The sequence below is a fragment of the Aedes albopictus genome, chromosome 1 (assembly GCF_035046485.1).
Source record: "Aedes albopictus strain Foshan chromosome 1, AalbF5, whole genome shotgun sequence".
NCBI classification, from domain to species: domain Eukaryota; kingdom Metazoa; phylum Arthropoda; class Insecta; order Diptera; family Culicidae; genus Aedes; species Aedes albopictus.
The window spans coordinates 18,829,781-18,848,968 of NC_085136.1; the positions used below are offsets into that span (position 1 = coordinate 18,829,781).

Genomic DNA, 19,188 nt, shown 5'->3' on the forward strand with positions numbered 1-19,188 from the left:
GAGTAACACAAATCCAGATTATTCCCAGCTTATGTATCGCCATTATCCACTAAAAATTCGACACCACTCACCTCCTGTTTAACATCACTTTCTTCCGCCACATCCGGTTCCTCCATCGTCCCTTCCTCGACAATAACCGTCATAGGGCCCGATTTGACCACCTTCCCATTCGGATGCAGCCTCAGGTGACGCTTCAAGGCGTTCGAATCGTTCAGCTTCTTGCCCACACACAGCCGACACTGGAAGGGACTCGCAACGGGGCCCTCGTGGATGCGCATATGAATCGTCAGGTTTCCCCGAAGAGCAAACGACTTCTTGCAGATTTCGCACTCGAACGGCTTCTGACCGCTGTGTAGGAACTTGTGTGCTTTCAGGTGGTTCAACTGCCGGAAGGACACGTCGCACAGATCGCACTTGTACGGTCGTTCGTTCGTGTGCACCAGCCGATGGGTCTTCAGCGAAGTCTCGTAGCCAAACTTCTTGTGGCATTGATCGCACTCGTACGGTTGCTCCTTGGTGTGACTTCGCAGGTGCACCTTCAGATGCGCCATAATCTTGAAATTCTTTCCGCAAAAGGTGCACATAATCTTCGCGTCCGAGTGGATCACCTTGTGATTCTTCAAGGACATCTTACTCGAGTACAGCTTGTGACAAACGTCACATTCCACGGGTTCCGTTTCCTGCCTCGGTTGGCCGCTCTTCAGGTGTCTAGTGATGTGTAGCTTCAACAGCTTGTTCGACTTGAATCGCTTCTGGCAAACCTCGCACGAGAAGTTCCTTTCCTGAACGTGCGTGCTGTGGTGCGCTTCCAGCACCGTCTTCTGGGAAAATTCCATCCCGCAGAGATCGCACACGAAGGGCTTCTCTCCTAGGTGAGCGCTCTTCACATGCCGCCTCAAGTTTCGGCTGCTTTTGTACGCATTCGGACATCGATGACAGCGGAAGTTCCTCTCTCCGGTGTGAATCACCTCGTGACTTTGAAGATGTGCTCTTCGCGAGAACCACCGATCACACTCCTTGCACTGGTACCGAGCCTTCCCGTGGCTCTTGATGTGCTGATAGAGATCCGTGCATTTTTCGAAACTTGATCCGCAAGTATCACAGTAGAAATTCTTATCTCGCTCGACTCCACTCGTCTGCGACATTTGCTGCGCCTTGAAGTCTTCCACAACTACTTCCGTCTGAACTTCATCACCTTCCAGATATTCTTCTATCGTGTACTTCACCGGGACGGCTTCGTACAGCAGCTGCGCGTCTTCCATCGCATCCATAGATTCCTCCTGGACGATCGCAATCGCCACGTCCTCCTCTTCAACGTCTTCGTCCTCATCCCCGTCCGATTTGTCCTCCATCACAAACTCCACCGTTGAAACGTTCTCATCCTCCTGTTCGTGGTCCTCTTCACCCTTGATGCTCTGCAGGTGCAGCCCTGATGGTTCGCCGCGCAGCACTTCCTGTAGTCGTTGTTCCGAAGCCTCGCATCGCAGCAGGAATTCGTACGCCAAGTTCAGCGTGCCAACACACTCGAGGCAAATGCACCGCGGCAGAGAATCGTCCGGGGAGATCTGTAATAGAACACAAATGATTATTTCTCAACCAAAATACAGATGATGATGGGTTTACAAAGGTAAAAGCCAGGACTACTCTTTCCTCGACCCACTAAACACATTCCTATGGTCACCAACCCTTCGTCTCTCCGGAACCACCAAGAAGACATTTGCTTCAAAGAGGGGCTAGTGCACATCTCACCCTCAAGGTAGCTGCGTAGCCTGCAGCAACGAACATCGATGATTCGCTTTGGAGAGTCTATCACGGTGGCATGCTGGCGCTTAGACAGTGTCCCGAGTGGTCCTCAACACTCCCTTTGTGCTCGGAAGGCGGGTCAACCCCACCCACGCCCAACTGTTTTGCAGTAATCAAGAACTGATGCCTACGCGCAACCAGACCTTATCTACCCGTAAGGAAGGGTATCACTACCCTTCAGCCCCTATCAGCTGCACCAGAAGTTTGCTGACAGCAGGGTCTCACCTACCCCGACCCTTGCCGGGGACCCCTTTCCAACCGCGGGCTCAGATCCAACCCAGTAGACTGACGCCACGACAGCACCGCTACCGGGACTTCCTCTCCGCGGCCATTTAATCGCTGTAAGGGTCGATCTCGACCGCAGGGCACCGGTATGACCTACGAAGCCGACTTCGAACCCCTGGACCACCTCTTGTCCTGCATGTGGACTAGCCATTCTCCGAGTCCACGCGCCACCTCCTCTGTAGCTCCCAGACGATATGGGTGATAGCCGTTGAAACGGCGTTCCAGCCAAACTCATCCCTACGCATCCTCTGGACAAGATTGTCCGGAGTTGTGACCTCTCCGTATGTGGCAAGCATACGGTCACGCATTGTGTGAAAACGCGGGCACACGAACAAAACGTGTTCCGTCGTTTCCTCTAAACCATTGTACACTGGGCATTCGGGAGAATCGGCATGCCCAAAACGGTGTAGATTCTATCGGAAGCAACCATGGCCTGAAAGGACCTGTGTCAGGTGGAATGCAACGTCCCCATGGCGCCTATTAATCGAACTATCTACCCTCGGTATCAACCTATTGGTCCACCATCCTTTGGTGGAACTGTCCCACGCATGCTGCCATTTGACCATGGAGGCCATCCTGGCAGTCCTGCGTATGCCTCTTGTGCCGCGCATTTCGAAGCACTCCATGTCCTCAGTGATGAGGATGCCGATAGGGACCATACCAGTAATGACGTAGAGAGCGTCGTGTGACACGGTACGGTACGCGCTCGCAACCCTCAGGCCCATCAGCCTATAATAACTTCCCAGATTACCACGGTAGCTTTTGCTACTTAGCACAGTGCCCCACGCCGGGCCGCCATATCTTAGTATGGACGTAGCGACACTAGTCAGAAGCTTGCGCTTACTGGCGTACACCGCAGAGCTATTGGATATCGTATTGGACAGTGCCGCAATAGCTGTGGAAAGCTCTTTTACAGGCATAATCGGCGTGGCTACCGAAGGTAAGCTTATCATCGATCATCACGCCCAAGTGTTTGACGGAGCGCTTTGACAGAATAGTGCACTCCCCTACACTGATCTCCGTCTGCTGCTCCGACTTCCGGTTGTTAACAACCGTCATCCCAGTCTTGTGGTGAGCCAGCTCCAGTTTCCTGGACCGCATCAACGCCTCCACAACCTTGATCGAGTGGTCGGTAGACAACTTCACCTCCTCGATCGTTTCACCGTAGACTTCGAGCGTAATGTCGTCGGCAAATCCGACAACCTCCACTCCCACTGGCTACTCTAACCTCAACACCTCGTCGTACATGACGTTCCATAACACCGGACCCAGGATGGAACCTTGCGGGACTCCTGAGGTTATGTGAAAGCATTTCCGATCCACCTCCGTGTCGCAAACTAGTACTCGATTCCGAAAGTAACTTCCGAGAATCTTGTACAAGTACCCGGGTATCCCCAGACGCAAGACGCAAGAGCGCATTGGCAATAGCAGACCAGCTGGCGCTATTAAACGCATTCCTAACATCCAGAGTCACTACCGCGCAGAAACGAATCCCCCTTCTCTCAGGCTCGAGTGCTTTCTCGGCGGTTTTTGTAACCGACAAGATACCCGAGCAAAGGTGGATAACAAAATGATAACAAGTTCTGTTACCTGGTTATCATTCGTTTGATAATTGAGTTTGTTATCATTTAGGTTGAATTAAGAGCCGACATAACAAAAATGATAACTTAGATATAGTTCTCGAATACCAAAATGATAAGAAGTTATGTTATCAATGAGTTCAAGTTGATAACTAATTGTGTTGTGTGCCCGGGCGGGTCTCGAACCCTGATCGAGTGATTGTCGGTCGCAGCCGATAGCCCCTATACCAACGGGACTCATTGAGAGTGATAGTAATAAAAGGCTACGCCTTCGTACTACAGTCGCATTGAAGGGGGGAATCGGAATCTATTTTTAGAATCAAGCTTCATCAGACTCTCAGTTTTGGGAAAGCTTTGAAATGTGCGTTTGGAAACAGATAACGTATTTTGTTATCATTTAGTATTTTTAAGTTATCGCTATAGACCAAAATTATCGATAACTAAATTTGTTATCATCTGGTTGTCATCAATAGGGTCCTAAAATGAAAAATATTTCCCCGGTTTTGCTGCATAACACGAAAGAGCATGCTTTTCTGATCTCATTGGTAATTTTTCCGAACTTAAACAATAACAGAATAGTTAATAAACTTGAAAATAAAATAATGATGAGCAGGTCTTGTTTGACATTCGAGGTCAACCTTGACGTAACGAAAGTGAAACGGCGGGTTGCAAAAGACACCACATTGGCTCACTTTTGACAATAAATGTTCCTGTTTGACATACACGGTAAACCAAATTTACCCAAAATTTAGTGCTAAACAAGGAGTGTTGCAAAAATTATTAAAATTTTTGAAAATATATTTTATGGGCTTTACCTAATATGAATACTTAAAAAAATGAGTAAACATGTCGTTTTAATCAATGCTTGATCGAATTATGCAGAAATTGAGATAGGCCTTTAGGAGCCTATTGAAAAAGATGATAACAAAAATAACAAAATGATAACATCGATAACACAGTTTATTATCAAAGTGTTATCACTTTGTTATCCGCCTTTGCTCGGGTATAGCGTCTACGGTGGACCTCCACTTCCGGAAGCCGTACTGGTTACTCGAAAGACCATTTTCGCCCTCGATGAACCTCAATATTCTATTGAGGATAATCTTTTCGAGCACCTTCCCCGCCGTGTCTATCAAGCATATTGGTCTATATGCCCACGGGCGTTCGGGTGGTTTCCCCGCCTTTGGCAATAGAACCAGGCTCTGCCTCTTCCAAGCTTCTGGGAAAACTTCCTCGTGCAGGCATTTCTGCATAGCAGACCTGAACATCCTGGGAGCCTCTGCAATAGCTACTTTTAAGGCCAGGTTCGGAACTCCGTCCGGACCTGGAGCCTTACCTACGCTAAGGTACTTTGCTATCCCCGCAAGATCTATATCGGTGACCCTCTACTCATCGCCAGCCACAGTCCTCGGCTGTCCTACGAAAGGAGGCCAAGGATCATGACGCGGAAAAAGCCCTTCGATTATCCCCTCCAACATCTCTGGAGATTGCTCTGTAGGAGCCATTACATCTCTCGTCTTGGCCATAACGATCCTGTACGCGTCACCCCACGGGTTCGCATTGGCACTCTGACAGAGGCGTAGGCAGGCGCGGCGCAGGTCCGCAATCGCGTCGGTCCACCAGTAAGCCGGTGGCCTCCCATTTCTAGGGTGGACTCGCCTAGGCATGGTCGCATCACACGCACGTGAGAGCACCGCTACCAGCTCGTCGCCGTCTAAACCAAGTAAGTTTCGCTCACGGCGGAGCGCCTCCTTAGATACCCCTTCGTCGAAGTATGATGTTGTTGTTGTAGTCGATACTGTAGCGAACCGCCAGCTACCACGCTGTGAGTGTAGCAACAAGTAGCACGAGCTACTTGTTAAACCAGGACTACAAAAGGTCACGTCAATAATTGACTCCGCTCCGTTTCGACTATAGGTACAAGTGTGGGTAATCGAAACCGTTTTCTCCAGGGGGATGACGAAGGGCCAAAATCTGGAACGCAACATTCGATTCAACATGGCGTCTAATGTTTTTGTTTTGATTACTTAATTCATGGAAAAATGCGCTGGAAACATCTACACTGCTTCGCTGCTACATATAATATCGTGCAAAGCGATAAAGAAAGAGAAACAATCATCGAAAACAACAATTTCGCTTGAAATGTGTAATTTCCGAAATAAGCACTAGCAACACGAGCCACACACCCGCAAATCAGGAGCAAATTAGGGTATACTGTCCAGAAAGTGGGTACCAAAACGCGCCGTACCAAAAACGATGATGGGTGAGGCGGCGATGTACCGAGTTTGACAGCTGTGTCACCCCACTGGTTTTCTCAGATCAAAGCTTTTCTGGTTCCGTTTCGGGTCCTGAGCTGCCGTTCTAAGCATATCTGTCCCATGTTGATTTTCAGCATTTTTCACTTTTTTCCTCCTATCGGCATACAATAAAAATACAATTATGTGTATTTTTATGTAAACTTGTAAAAGTCCTTAATTTGTTCTGAAATTTCGAAAATAAATACCAAGTCATATTGTCCCATTGTTGCATTTCCAAGCATATCTGTCCCACTAAAACAAATGCAGTCAAAAACTGCGAAAAGTATGCGTGGAAATTTCAAATTTGCGTTGTGTTTCACAGCATAACTGTCCCGCTGGGAACTATTTATTCAAAAATGAAATGTTTTTTCGCGTTAAAAAAGGCAACTTCTGAAGTGGAATCATTCAGATATAATCCATTTTAATAGAAATACGGCTGCGTGTGCCGTTGGGGTACTGTATTTGTTGATCAATTAGAAAAATACGTTATCAACTTTAATCGCAGTTTTCTCAGTTGCACATTTTTGAACATGGTACAGATATGCTTATAACGGCAGTGAGTATTTGTGCAAAATTTGAGCACGATCGGTTGCGTCTACACTTTGCGCATTGCAATTGATATTTGTATGGGATTTTGTATGGGAAAACATACCCCTGATAAAAAATATCATAAAAATATACCGCATTTAGTTCACTACTGGACTGCGAACTGCGACTTTATAAGTGCGAAAACGTAAATAAAAGTGCGCGATTGCATCAAATCAGGTTGATGTCTTCGGCGCACTATTTCTTCAATCTATGGAGAACAAGTGCTCTGAAGACACCGAGTTGATTTGATGCAATCGCGCACTTTTATTAGCGTTTTCGCACTCGTGAAAACTAGTGCGATAGTCCAGTGGTGAACTAAATGCGCTATACGATAAATTTTATTGTTACAACACCATTTTTTCGAAAAATATTCACCATTAAACGTATTGTAATTTACACAGCACACTCACCATCACCCCTATTGTTCTATACCATTCGGCGAATGGTAAATCGCACTTTTACAATAAAAAATGGTGGTCGTTATGTATCTTAACCATAAAATTTTGAGAAAACTTTCATACACTTTTTCGCGAAAAACAATAGAATGTATTGTGTTTTTATGAGACATTTTTAGGGAAATTTTCAAAAGAAAACAATATATCTTAATGTTTTTTCATTGTTCTCACAATACAAATACAATTAATTGAATGGCGTCAAATGAATCGTTGTTGCAATAAAAATACAATAATATTTGTTGTTATTTGTAAGCAGTTTTCGCTTTTTAAAATCCATAGAATTCATATTTCCCACTAACATTTATATCCAGCATTTACGAGCACTAACGGCCGCCAGCATGATATGCACATTTTGTGATAAGAATCAAACACTCTGATGTCTGTCTGGTATATATTGCTTGGTAGCTGTTGATAAGATTTATCACCAATCTTTTCAAATAACTGCCAAATATCACAAGTCAGACCTCAGGTCGTATGATCCATACCATAAATCGTTCACAATTCATGTGGCCATTAGTATCTGTAAATGCTGGAGAAAAATATTACTGTTCCTCGATAGCTCAAACACAGAAAACTGTTTCGGCAGAAAATGGATGGTTCTGGACGGGAGAATCAAACACGCGCGTCTACTCGTTACAAAGTATCGGTTTATTCTAACTGCTTTTCTTTACAGTGATGCCAGATGGGCGAATGGTTTAAAAAGTAACAGTTGCCAAGAAAATTGAAATAAAGGATTTTGAAATCAAGATGTCTCCAATCGTATCAACTTATTATATGCGCAGTGCGCCCAAACACACTCCCCCCGTTGAGGCTTCAGGCTCAACAGAAGGTAACAAAGCAACCTTGGTGATTGCTCGCTTGAAGTTGTTGCCCGACGTCTTCACCGTCACCACTCTGACAGCACCGTCATCGCCGGGGTGTGTAGCGATTATTCGACCTCGCCGCCACTGTTGCGGTGGTAGGTTCTCGTCGATCAGCAGGACCAACGCGCCGATCTTGAAGTCCTTTACTCCATCATGCCACTTCTGACGACCTTGCAGATGATGGAGATACTCCCTGGACCACCTTCTCCACAGGTGTTGTTGCATAGCTTGAACGTGCTGCCATCTGCTGAGACGTCCCACTTTCACATCATCGTATGACGGCTCCGGGAGAGCAACAGCAGACCGGTTGATCAAAAAATGTGATGGCGTAAGCACCGCCATGTCGTTAGGATCATCGGACATTGGACACAAAGGCCGCGAGTTTAGGATGGCCTCCGTCTGGGACAGGAATGTTGTCATCTCCTCGTATGTGAGTTTAGTCTCTCCAACGACTCGCTTCATATGGTGCTTCAGCGACTTCACTCCTGCTTCCCAAATCCCCCCGAAGTGAGGGCTCCTCGGAGGAATGAAGTGCCACGTGATACCTTTGAGGCTGTAGAACTCGTCCAGTTTTTGTTGGTGTTGTTGATCGTTGAAGAGCTCTCTTAATGCAGCAAGCTCGTGGTTGGCCCCCACGAAGCAAGTGCCGTTGTCTGAATGGATGTCAGTTGGCAGCCCACGACGGCTCGAAAATCGCTGCAGCGCAGCGATGAAGTTCTCCGTTGAAAGGTTCGATACCAGCTCAAAGTGGATTGCTTTTACCACCATACAAACAAAAACAACCACGTATGCCTTCGCTAATCTTGATCCTCTTCCTCCTGTTTTCAGCATGAATGGCCCAGCATAATCGATGCCTACCTTGGAGAATGGTGGAGACGGGTTCACTCGTGATTCCGGTAGGTTCCCCATGAACTGACTACCAGGTCTTGGATGTTGCTTCGCACAGTTTTGGCATTTCGAGATGACCCGCTTTATCGCCGATTTTGCTCGCACCGGCCAGTACCGCTCACGAACGATGGCCAGCAGTCCGTTTTGGCCAACGTGGAAATGCTCTTCGTGCAGCTTTCGTATCAGGATCGTTGTCACGTGATGTCGTTCCGGCAGTAGCACCTGATGCTTACCTTCGTAGGGAATAACGGAGTATTTCAGACGTCCTCCAACTCTAATTAACCCGTCGGCTCCCACAAAAGGTGCCAAATTGGACAAAGGATGTCGCTTGGTAGACCCTTCCTTCAGCAACTTGAACAAGTCGGCAAATTCCTGTCGCTGGAGCACGAATAGGATGTGTTTCTCCGACCGAGCAATTTCGTCCGCAGAGATATTGGAAGTAACAGGCAATTTGTGCACCGCCAGATTGATGTAGCGCTGGATGTACACCCACGCTCTCTGCAGTTTACGATAATCGCTGCATCTGGTCAGATTGATTGACGATTTCGGTTTGACGACTGCCAACACTGTTGCCGCCTTGACTTCTGGAAGCTCTGATTCATCGAGCGGTTCCGACGAGTCCTGTGGAAGCTGCGGTTCCCACAGCTCTGGTGCGCCATTCCACCACAGTTCGTTATGCAGTAGATCCTCTGGCAGCGCGCCTCTTGAGACGACATCAGCTGGATTGTGATCGGTTGGGATGAACCTCCATTGGTACCCTCGCGTGAGTTCCACCGTTGTGGCCACTCGGTTGGATACGAATTGCTTCAGTGCCAGCGGTGACTTTTTGAGCCAGCACAAAACAATTTTGGAGTCGCAGTGCAAAATCACGTCGTCGAAAGGAACTTGCATGGATGATACTACCTTATGGGTGAGCTCCGCCAGCAGCTTAGCACCGCACATCTCTAGCTTGGGAATTGTCTGCGACTTAAGTGGTGCCACACGTGATTTGCTGGCAACGAGATTCACGTTGATAGTGCCGTCCTTGTCGACACTTCGGATGTATAGCACGCCGCCGTATGCTCGCATCGACGCGTCCGAGAAACCGTGAAGTTGGATGGATGCTGCATCTCGGGAAATCAAGCATCGCTTCTTCTTCATCTCGTTGATTGCTGGTAGTTGTTCACGAATAAGCCTCCACTCTCGTGAAAGCTCGTATGGCAGTAGTTCGTCCCAGGGTAGACCTTGACGCCAGATGTTCTGCATCACCAGCTTGCATGTTGTAATGACGGGTCCAAGAAATCCAGCTGGATCGAAGATTTTGGAAATCTCCGACAGCACGATCCGTTTGGTCCAGTTCATGTCGACCGGCCGTGGGACTCGAAAGACGAAATAATCCTCCATTGGGTTCCAGATAAGTCCAAGCGTTTTAATGGAGTTGTTCACATCGGCGTCTTCGAAATCGACTTGCTTCTCGTGCAGCTCGGCTGGAATCGCTTGTAGCACCTCGGGACTATTTGAACAAAACTTGTGCACGCCGAACCCTCCTCGGCGTAGCAGCTCCGACAGCTCCTCGTAGATTCGGATTGCTTCAGTGGTTGACGAAGCACCAGTCAAAAAATCGTCAATGTAGCTGTCCTCGATGATAACTTTCGACGCCAGGGGAAATTCCTTGCCTTCATCCGTTGCCAATTGTACCAGTGCCCTTGTTGCGTGGTGCGGTGAGCTGGCGACGCCGTACGTTACGGTTTGTAACTCGTACACCTTCAGCTTGCTGTCGTCGTCCAACCATAGGATTCGCTGGTACTTGCAGTCATCCGTGTGCAGTTTGACCTGCCGGTACATTTTGGGGATATCTGCGGTAAGCACCACTTGATGAGTACAAAACTTCAAGATGATAGAGAAAAGGTCGTTTTGCACAGTGGGCCCCACAGACAGCGTGTCGTTTAGCGACAGACCTGACGTGGTCTTCGCTGATGCGTCGAATACCACTCTGGTTTTAGTAGTCGAGCTTGATGTTTTGTGTACTGCATGGTGCGGGATGTAGTAGCCACCGTCGTCATCACTCGCAGATTGGACCTCCTTCATGTGACCCAATGCTAAGTACTCGGCCAGAAACGCAGAATATTCGACACGCTTCGTTGGATTTCTGGCTAGTGCAATGACGAGCTTGTCCAGACGCTTCCGAGCATTGTTAAAAGAGTCGCCAAGTTGACCCTGTAGGTGGTTGAATGGCAGCCGGACGATGTACCGTCCTTCGTCATCACGAGTATGAGTGCTTTTGAAGTGCTCTTCGACGGCAGCCTCAGCGGCTGTCAGATTGGACTCCGGATGGACGCTTTCGATCTCCCAAAACTTCGACATCGTCTTGTTCAGCTCTTCTTCGTAGCGGTTTAGCTGGCACACACGCGGGCATGGTTTGGCTTTCCTGGTCGGCATCGATCCACCAACGACCCACCCTAATTCCGTCTCAGCCAGCGTCAGCTCGTTACGGCCGATCTTGTGACGGCCTTTCTTGATGAGATCGAAGAAAATTTCGTTCCCAATGATGAGATCAATCTCTCCTGGGGTTTGGAACTTAGGGTCGGCCAGCTGCAAGCCAGATGGCAGGGGCCAGGATCGGGTGTCAATTTCAACCACGGGCAGATTTGACGTGATTCGTTTAACGACCAGGAAATCTAAAACGGATGAGGCAAAGGAATTAACGCAAGAAATGATCTTAGTGGATAACATATACTCAACTCGGGTTTGTATGTCGTTCAGTCCACATACTGGCAGGTCGACGCGATCCATCTTGAGGTTCAGTCTGCTTGCTAGCTTCTCGGTGATTATGTTGCTGTCGGACCCCGAGTCCAATAGCGCACGGCATCTGATAGTGGTACCGCCATGACCGACCACCATCACTACCGCCGTTGAGAGTAGTACTTGACGTTTGGAACTACCGACGTTGGCACACAGGGATACCGCGTTATTCTGCTGCTCAGGAACTTTTGCTTCGCCACCGGCTGGGGCCGAGGGCACCGTTTGATGCTTCGCTTCGTCGACCTTTTCGGGAACTGGAGGGGCACGAGTATCGCTGGCGTGCAGAAGACTGTGGTGCTTGCGGCCACAACCCTGCACCTTACATCGAGCTTCGGATTGGCATTCACTCACCCGATGTTTCGCCTTCAGACAATTGAAGCACAAGTTTGCTTTGGTGGCAACGGACTTGCGCTCCGTGATGGTCATGTTTTTGAACGTTGAGCACCGGAAGATAGGGTGATCCTCCTTGCAGCAGGCACACACTTCCGTCGAGGTTTGCACGAATGACTTGAGTTGGGGTTGCGACTTCTGTCCAACTACTTGGCGTTGCTTGTTGGAGGCCGCAGTTGATTGCTGCGCCGGCTGCTGGAACCGACTTGTGCGCTGCAAAACACGACCACGCTCCCGAAGAAACTCCATAAACTCGACGTAGTCTGGCAATTCACCGCTACCGAGCTTCAATTCCCATTGTTCCTGGGTCTCCCTGTCGAGTTTCTTGTAGATCACATTGACGAATACTAGCTCTGCCAGGCCTTCAACTGGATACCCGTGACCAGTCAATGCTTCGCTGTGCTTGGCACAAATCTCGACCAACTTGGTGATGGACTTACCGCGATTTTCCTTCGTCATTTTCGGGCAATCCAGGATGGCATCGATGTGGGTATCGAGTATCAATCGTTTGTCTTCGTAGGCGTCTTCCAAGATCCTCCAGGCAGCATCGTAGTCATTGTTATTTACAATGTCCTGGTCGATCTTGTCCTTAGCATCACCGGTGAGTGCGTTCCGCAGGTGTAGAATCTTCATGGCCGGGGTCTCCTGGGTATACCGCGACATGATACTCTGGAACAGATTCTTAAAACTGTACCAGTTCTCTGGATCGCCGTTGAACGTAGGAAATGGAGCCTGCAGGTGTGGAACTGATGCAGGGGCTTGAACGTACACCGGCGGTTGTCCGGTTGTGGCAGCTGCAGACACGGTCGGCAGTTCCACTAGCTTGTTTGTGAGCTCTGTCTCGGCGATCTTTCCTTGAAGCTTGACGTACACCGCATTGTGGAGTTTTTCGAATGATGTGTACTCCACTCGCTGTGCTACTCGTTCGTCCTTTGAGAGCAGCAGCGAAATGTCAGAGTACGTTTTTTCGTACTCGTCCGCACTCCGGCGTAGGTTTTCCTCGAACAGCTTCAGCAAATGGATGCTCACCGATTCCGCGTTCAACGAATCATTCATCCGCATCAACTTATCGACGAGCATGTCCCGCCGATCCAACAGCGATTCCAAATTCCGCTCCATCATGCGGCTCTTCTCCTTCGCTTCTTTTTCTGCTTTCTGTTGAGCGATGGATTTGACTACACTGCTGGTGGATCCTGACAAGGCATCCAAAATGTTCCTTCGCGGGATCGTTTTCGAGTGCGCTCCACGGGGCGTCTCCGAATCACTCATTCGTCACACTTTTCTTCGTTTGCCTCTTCTACGGCCACTTTCGCTTTTCGCTTTGTTTTTGTTTTTGTAAACACCGTTCGCGCTGCGGCGACGACTGAACCGATTCAACCGGTTCGCTCGCAGGATGACAACCACTTGTACGTTTGCTTCTGGTGCCACGGGCACACACACTATTTCAGTACGAATGCACTGCCACTTGCGCGCGTTGTTGTCACGGACACACGCGGCCCACACGTCATCAGCAGTTTCTCCGCAAAGATGGCTGACACTGCTTCTGTGCTACGAGCACACACACAACTACTTCTTCTGCCAAAATGGCGACTGATTGCTCTTCGTGCCACGGGCACACACTTCAGGCGGTATTTTTCCAAAATGGCTAATTGCTTCCGTGCCACGGGCACACACTTGGTGGCGCAACGCCGACCGAATATTCTTCACCAGCTGAGATAGTTTCTTCAACTGGTCGTTTCACAGTATGGCGGCTGTTTCGAACCGCCGACGGCAAAGTTTCACGAATGTTCACTTTTTCCGGAACTAGCACCGAGCTAATCGCGTTCCGACATGGACCGGGAACCACTCCAAATTCTCCGAAGATCCGGGAGAACGGACCAAAAAATGTTCCTCGATAGCTCAAACACAGAAAACTGTTTCGGCAGAAAATGGATGGTTCTGGACGGGAGAATCAAACACGCGCGTCTACTCGTTACAAAGTATCGGTTTATTCTAACTGCTTTTCTTTACAGTGATGCCAGATGGGCGAATGGTTTAAAAAGTAACAGTTGCCAAGAAAATTGAAATAAAGGATTTTGAAATCAAGATGTCTCCAATCGTATCAACTTATTATATGCGCAGTGCGCCCAAACAATTACCGACTAATATGAATTCTTTGGTTTTTCAAAGGCAAAATCTATTTACATAACAACAAATATTATTGCATGTTTATTTTAACATCGGTTCAATTGACCCCATTAAACTAATTGTATTTGTATTGTTATCAATGGTAGTTTATTATTTACTAGATTCCTTTAATTTATTGGAAAACATTAGAAAAATCATTGTTCATCTTTTATTTGTCGTAACGTCCTCACTTGGCTAAACCTGCTTTTCAGCTAGTTTTCTATAAGTACTTCCTCAGTTATTCATTGAGAGCTTCCTCTGCCAACACGGCTTGACGTCTGTCAGTCGTTGAAGTTTTAGCGAATAACATTCGAAAACCGAAACATCTACTGTACTCAAATTTAAAACGAAAACTAAAAAAAATATGTCAATTTTTTTTGTATTTGATTATACAAACATGATCCAAGCAACAATAATATTTATTGTTATTTATATGTTACGAATTGTTTTTAAATGTAATTGAGAAATAAACTCTTTTTTAATCAAAAGTCCATGAGAACTTTGCAGGCACTTTTGCAACTATATAAAAACAACTTAAGTTAATTTTTACTGATATTATGCTTTTGGTCGAAATACGAAGTGACCGAACGTGCGAAAATTGATTTTTAACCTACTTAGAAATGTCGCAACTCAATTTGGATTAGTGCATATTGTTGCTCTTAATTAGCTTAATGATGCGCAACAGAAACAATAGATTCAAATTTACTTCGCAGCTGCAACTTCGCATGTGCTTCTAGCGACGACTTCGATTTGGTGGTGCGACGATAATAGTAACTTTAAATTATTATAGAACTATTGAAAAACAATCGAATCAATTAGTCACTAATAAAGCTAATGTTCACTTATTGTACGAACTATTTGGGCTTGATTTCTATTGTAAAAAGTAACAATATATCTACTATGTGTTTTATTGTGAACAATAAAACCAGTCATATGTTAATAATATTTACCATGTAATGTATGGTAATTTTTTATCCGGGTACTTTTTTTGAATTTTTGTCACAAGTTGAAAAAGTTTGTCTGAAACTTTTTAATCGATACTGTAAAATGATAGCCTAGGATGTTCTGAAAAACTTTGTTGAAGTTTTAACATGGCGCATAACAGCTGCAGAAGAAGACCCCGTTTACTTTGGCGACCACGAAGCCCTCGTAGGTAGTAGACACCAACTCCTGCACGGGGTATTTACCCGTCGTCCATATCGCCGCCATTTTCCTGGTCCCATCCGAGGCCCAGTTGCCGTTGCCGGCGGGTACTCGGTATGGGTCCGAAATGATGGCGATATCCGTCTCCCACTCAGAAACCGCCTGACAAAGCAGTTGCTGAGCCGCGTCACAGTGGTTCAGGTTCAGCTGCGTTACCTGCACTGTGATTTGTTGTTCACTGCGGCTTTCTTGAAGGCCGGGCACCTTGGACCACCCATCGGATGTCTGTTGTTCGAGGATTTCCCGGTACAGATCATGCAGATGGGCGGACTCGTGCAGCTTTGGGCCTTATGACCTTCAGCGCCGCATCGCCTGCACAGTTTGTGCCTGTCGGGGCCTTTACAGTCCCACGACTTGTGTCCTGGTTCCAGACACCTGAAGCAAACCTCTAGAGGCTCGTGGAATGTCAGGTGACATACACACCAACCCACCTTTATGCTCCCTACTTTAACGGACTTTTTTACGTCCGCCACAGGTAGCTGAACCAAAGCTATCTGTGTCCCTGCTGGCCCTTTCCGTAGCTTAACGACTGCGGCGGCCACCTGCACATCGCACTGTTGCCGCAGTGCCGTGACGAGCTCTTCCACTTCGGTGATCTCATCAATGTCCTTGACCTTCAGAGTCGCCTCATGTGTCAGAGCCCTCATCTGCACACCCTCACCAAGGACCTCTTCTGCCAGCCTCTTGTAGGCGGCGCCCTTGTGCTCTTTCTGGCGCTTCAGCTCCAGGATCATCTCGCCCGTACGAGTACGTCTAATACTGCGTACGTCGGCTCCAAGACCCTCAAGCTTGGCGTCGCTTCGCATCATCTTCAAGACGTCCGAGTACTTGGACGGTTCCGTCTTGATGACGATCGCGTCGCCTTTCTCGCGCTTGGCACCTGCCCTCCTACGCCTTGGCTTGGCGTCCTGCGCTACTACCTGCGGATTCTCCTTCTTCTTCCTCTTCCGCTCTACCTTCGGCCAAGGGGGGTCTTCCCCTTGGATCGTCCTACTCTGTGGCTGTTGAGGGCCCACTAGCGGTCGCAACCCCTTGTTCTCATCGTTCCGGGACGGGCCAGCCTTTTCAGGCCCACCCTTCCCAGCTTTCCGGGAACCCTGGCTGGGGTCCGACCTTCCGGCATTATTACCGACTTTCGGGGTAATAATTCGCCTGGCCTTGCGGGCACCGCCAGACAGCTCCTCGCCTGACGGTTGCCTCGCCCGCTTCTGCGATTGCTTGCCCCGTTTGTCACGAGCAGTCGCTTCCGCCTTATTCGGACTTCCTGCGAAGGAGAAGGCCTCCGTTTGGGTGAACTTCGGCACTTTCTCATTTGCAGGCTCCGCTGCTGCAGCAGTCAGCAACGCGAGTGCTGCGTGCTCCTGCTTGGCATCGTCGATCGACGCCCTAAGTCGAAGCAAGGCCGTTTTCAGGTCCTTGCTTATGTTCGACTTAGTGGACGCAAAGTCTATGATTTTGCCAAGCTGCTGCTCAGCCACCTCTATTGCGGACCGTCCTTTGGATTCTCGGTTGACGGCCCTCAACAATCACGCTCCGTCCATAACCTCCACCGGCTGGCTTGCCGGGAAGTGGACTGGAGCACCCACGCTTGAGCTGCGTACGCAACTCCCAGCGCCTATCTCCTCACTTCTCCTTGTCGGAGATCTCATCAACCCGCTTCTTGCGAAGGGGTTGATCGCACCACCACCTAAATTTTGATTTCTTGAATTTTTGCTCATTTTGTCATCCCACGAGTCGCACGGGAAAGAAGGTCCACTACGCCAGAGCCCTACATTAACGCGGTAAGGGACAGCTTACTGAGGGGGGGGGGGTGCCCAGGTACCCCACAGGCTACGTTAAAGATCGAGCATCTTTTTCACCTCTTCGATCACTCATTCCTCGCCATGGGTCGCTTGACACCTTGAATTGGGGTTAGCAGTCCTATTCTAAGCAGGCGACTACGCGGCTGACTCGCAAGCGGGGGGGTTCGGCAGGCCCCAGGACTATAGTCCTTGCTGCCCCAGACATCGCCCTGGAAGGTGTGATGCGACGAGCCGGGCTCAACAGCCGGGGAACGATTTTCACAAAATCCGGTCAATTTGTGTGCTTTGCGGACCACATAGACATTATTGCCAGAAAATTTGGAACGGTGACAGAGCTGTACACTCGCCTGAAACGCGAAGCAGCAAAGGTCGGACTGATGGTGAATGCCTCAAAAACAAAGTACATGCTGGTAGGCGGAACCGAACACGACCGGATCCGTCTTGGTAGTAATGTTACGATAGACGGGGATACCTTCGAGGTGGTGGAAGAATTCGTCTACCTCGGATTCTTACTGACGGCTGACAACAATGTGAGCCGTGAATTTCGGAGGCGCATCATCAGCGGAAGTCGGGCCAACGACGGGCTCCAGAAGAAGCTGCGATCTGAAAAGATTCACCCACGCACCAAATGCACCATGTACAAAACGCTAATAAGACCGGTGGTCCTCTACGGACACGAGACATGGACCATGCTCGAGGAGGACCTGCAAGCAGTTGGAGTTTTGCGAGCGACGCGTACTAAGGACGATCTTCGGCGGTGTGCAGAAGGACGGTGTGTGGCGGAGAAGGATGAACCACAAGCTCGCTGCACTTTACGGCGAACCCAGCATCCAAAAAGGGGCCTAAGCCGGAAAGATACGATGGGCAGGGAATGTATCAAGAATGCCGGATAACAACCCTGCAAAGTTGGCGTTCGCGACAGATTCGGTTGGCATTCATTAATGAAATTAAAGTGTTGTGTCCTGTATCGCGTCGCGTTCTATGTGTATTGTCGAGGTGCATATCACAGACAAACAGACGTAACTCTTAGAGGTTAGCACAAACCACAAATTGAAGTGGATGAGAGCAAAGTCTGGCGAATTTTGAGCTGTCCGAAATGGGTGAAGCCTCTGAAACCGTAGCTTAGTGTTCTATAAGCACTTCCACAGTTATTAACTAAGAGCTTCCTCTGCCAATGACCATTTTTGCATGTGTATATCGTGTGGCAGGCACTGAAACTCAGGGCATGCACGAAGATACTCTATGCCCAAGGAAGACAACGAAATTACCTTTACAAAAAGTTCTTGGACTGACCGAGAACAGAATCCGTCACCCTTCAGCATGGTCATGTTAAATACGCACGCCTTCATAACTGTGGCCATAGGGGCCATCCGATGCTGCTTTCCTATAGATCAAGAGCATCATCACAGACTAACAGACGTAACACTTGCGAAATTTCCATCGACCACGCTTTTAACGATCATTTTAAATTTTCATAGTTGTGGCTTTCACAACCAGAGGCGCGCGCATCAATTTTCTACGCGTTTGACGTTTCACACTAGCGCCTTCTGTTGACGATATTGCACAACACAGTGATTCGTGCAATTTTTCCACCAGGTGGTGGTAGTGTGAACTGGGCGATGGATTTCCATGAAAATCGTTCAAGATGTTACGTCTGTTTGTCTGTGGCATCATCATCGGATACACTCTGACGGCTACCTCGGTTGTTTCAGTGAGGACAGCCCAAGTAGCAGCCAATCAGCAGTCGACTTCTCTTTCCGAAAGCCGAATCAATACTCGGTGGATGTTTCATATTCCACCGGAAGAGTCGATTGCCAAAACATTGAAACCATAATAGCATCATCTACTTACCCGAATGGATGTCAAGGTGCACAACTTTTCGGCAACGTTTTCATTCACTTGGCTGGTCAGATCGCACAGATTGTCCTGGGCCTCACAGATGCGGCACATCGTTTGAAGAATATCCATGTTTTGGGAATAATTTGGAAGCGCTCTGTTCCATTCCGTTCCGCCGGATGCTGAAGCAGTCGTGACGACGACGGCGACCGCGTTTTGTTTACCATCTACAAGAGAAACAATAATTATCG

The 19,188-nt window shown here is 48.3% G+C and overlaps 3 protein-coding genes across 3 annotated transcripts in view; all 3 read right to left on the minus strand.

The window, feature by feature from the left end:
- Positions 1–19,188, minus strand: part of LOC109408938 (uncharacterized) — a 463,030-nt gene that overhangs the window by 174,021 nt on the left and 269,821 nt on the right. The window lies entirely within an intron of this gene.
- On the minus strand, positions 19–19,164 carry LOC109408948 (gastrula zinc finger protein XlCGF57.1). Its single transcript, XM_019682347.3, has 2 exons — positions 18,953–19,164; positions 19–1,565 (listed from the first exon to the last, which is right to left on the minus strand). Exons 1-2 carry the CDS (start codon positions 19,067–19,069, stop codon positions 30–32), a joined length of 1,653 nt encoding a protein of 550 aa, XP_019537892.3. The 5' UTR covers positions 19,070–19,164; the 3' UTR covers positions 19–29.
- On the minus strand, positions 7,636–15,431 carry LOC134284818 (uncharacterized). The gene is made up of 2 exons (XM_062844126.1): positions 13,638–15,431; positions 7,636–13,549 (listed from the first exon to the last, which is right to left on the minus strand). Exon 2 carries the CDS (start codon positions 13,197–13,199, stop codon positions 7,779–7,781), a length of 5,421 nt encoding a protein of 1,806 aa, XP_062700110.1. The 5' UTR covers positions 13,200–13,549; positions 13,638–15,431; the 3' UTR covers positions 7,636–7,778.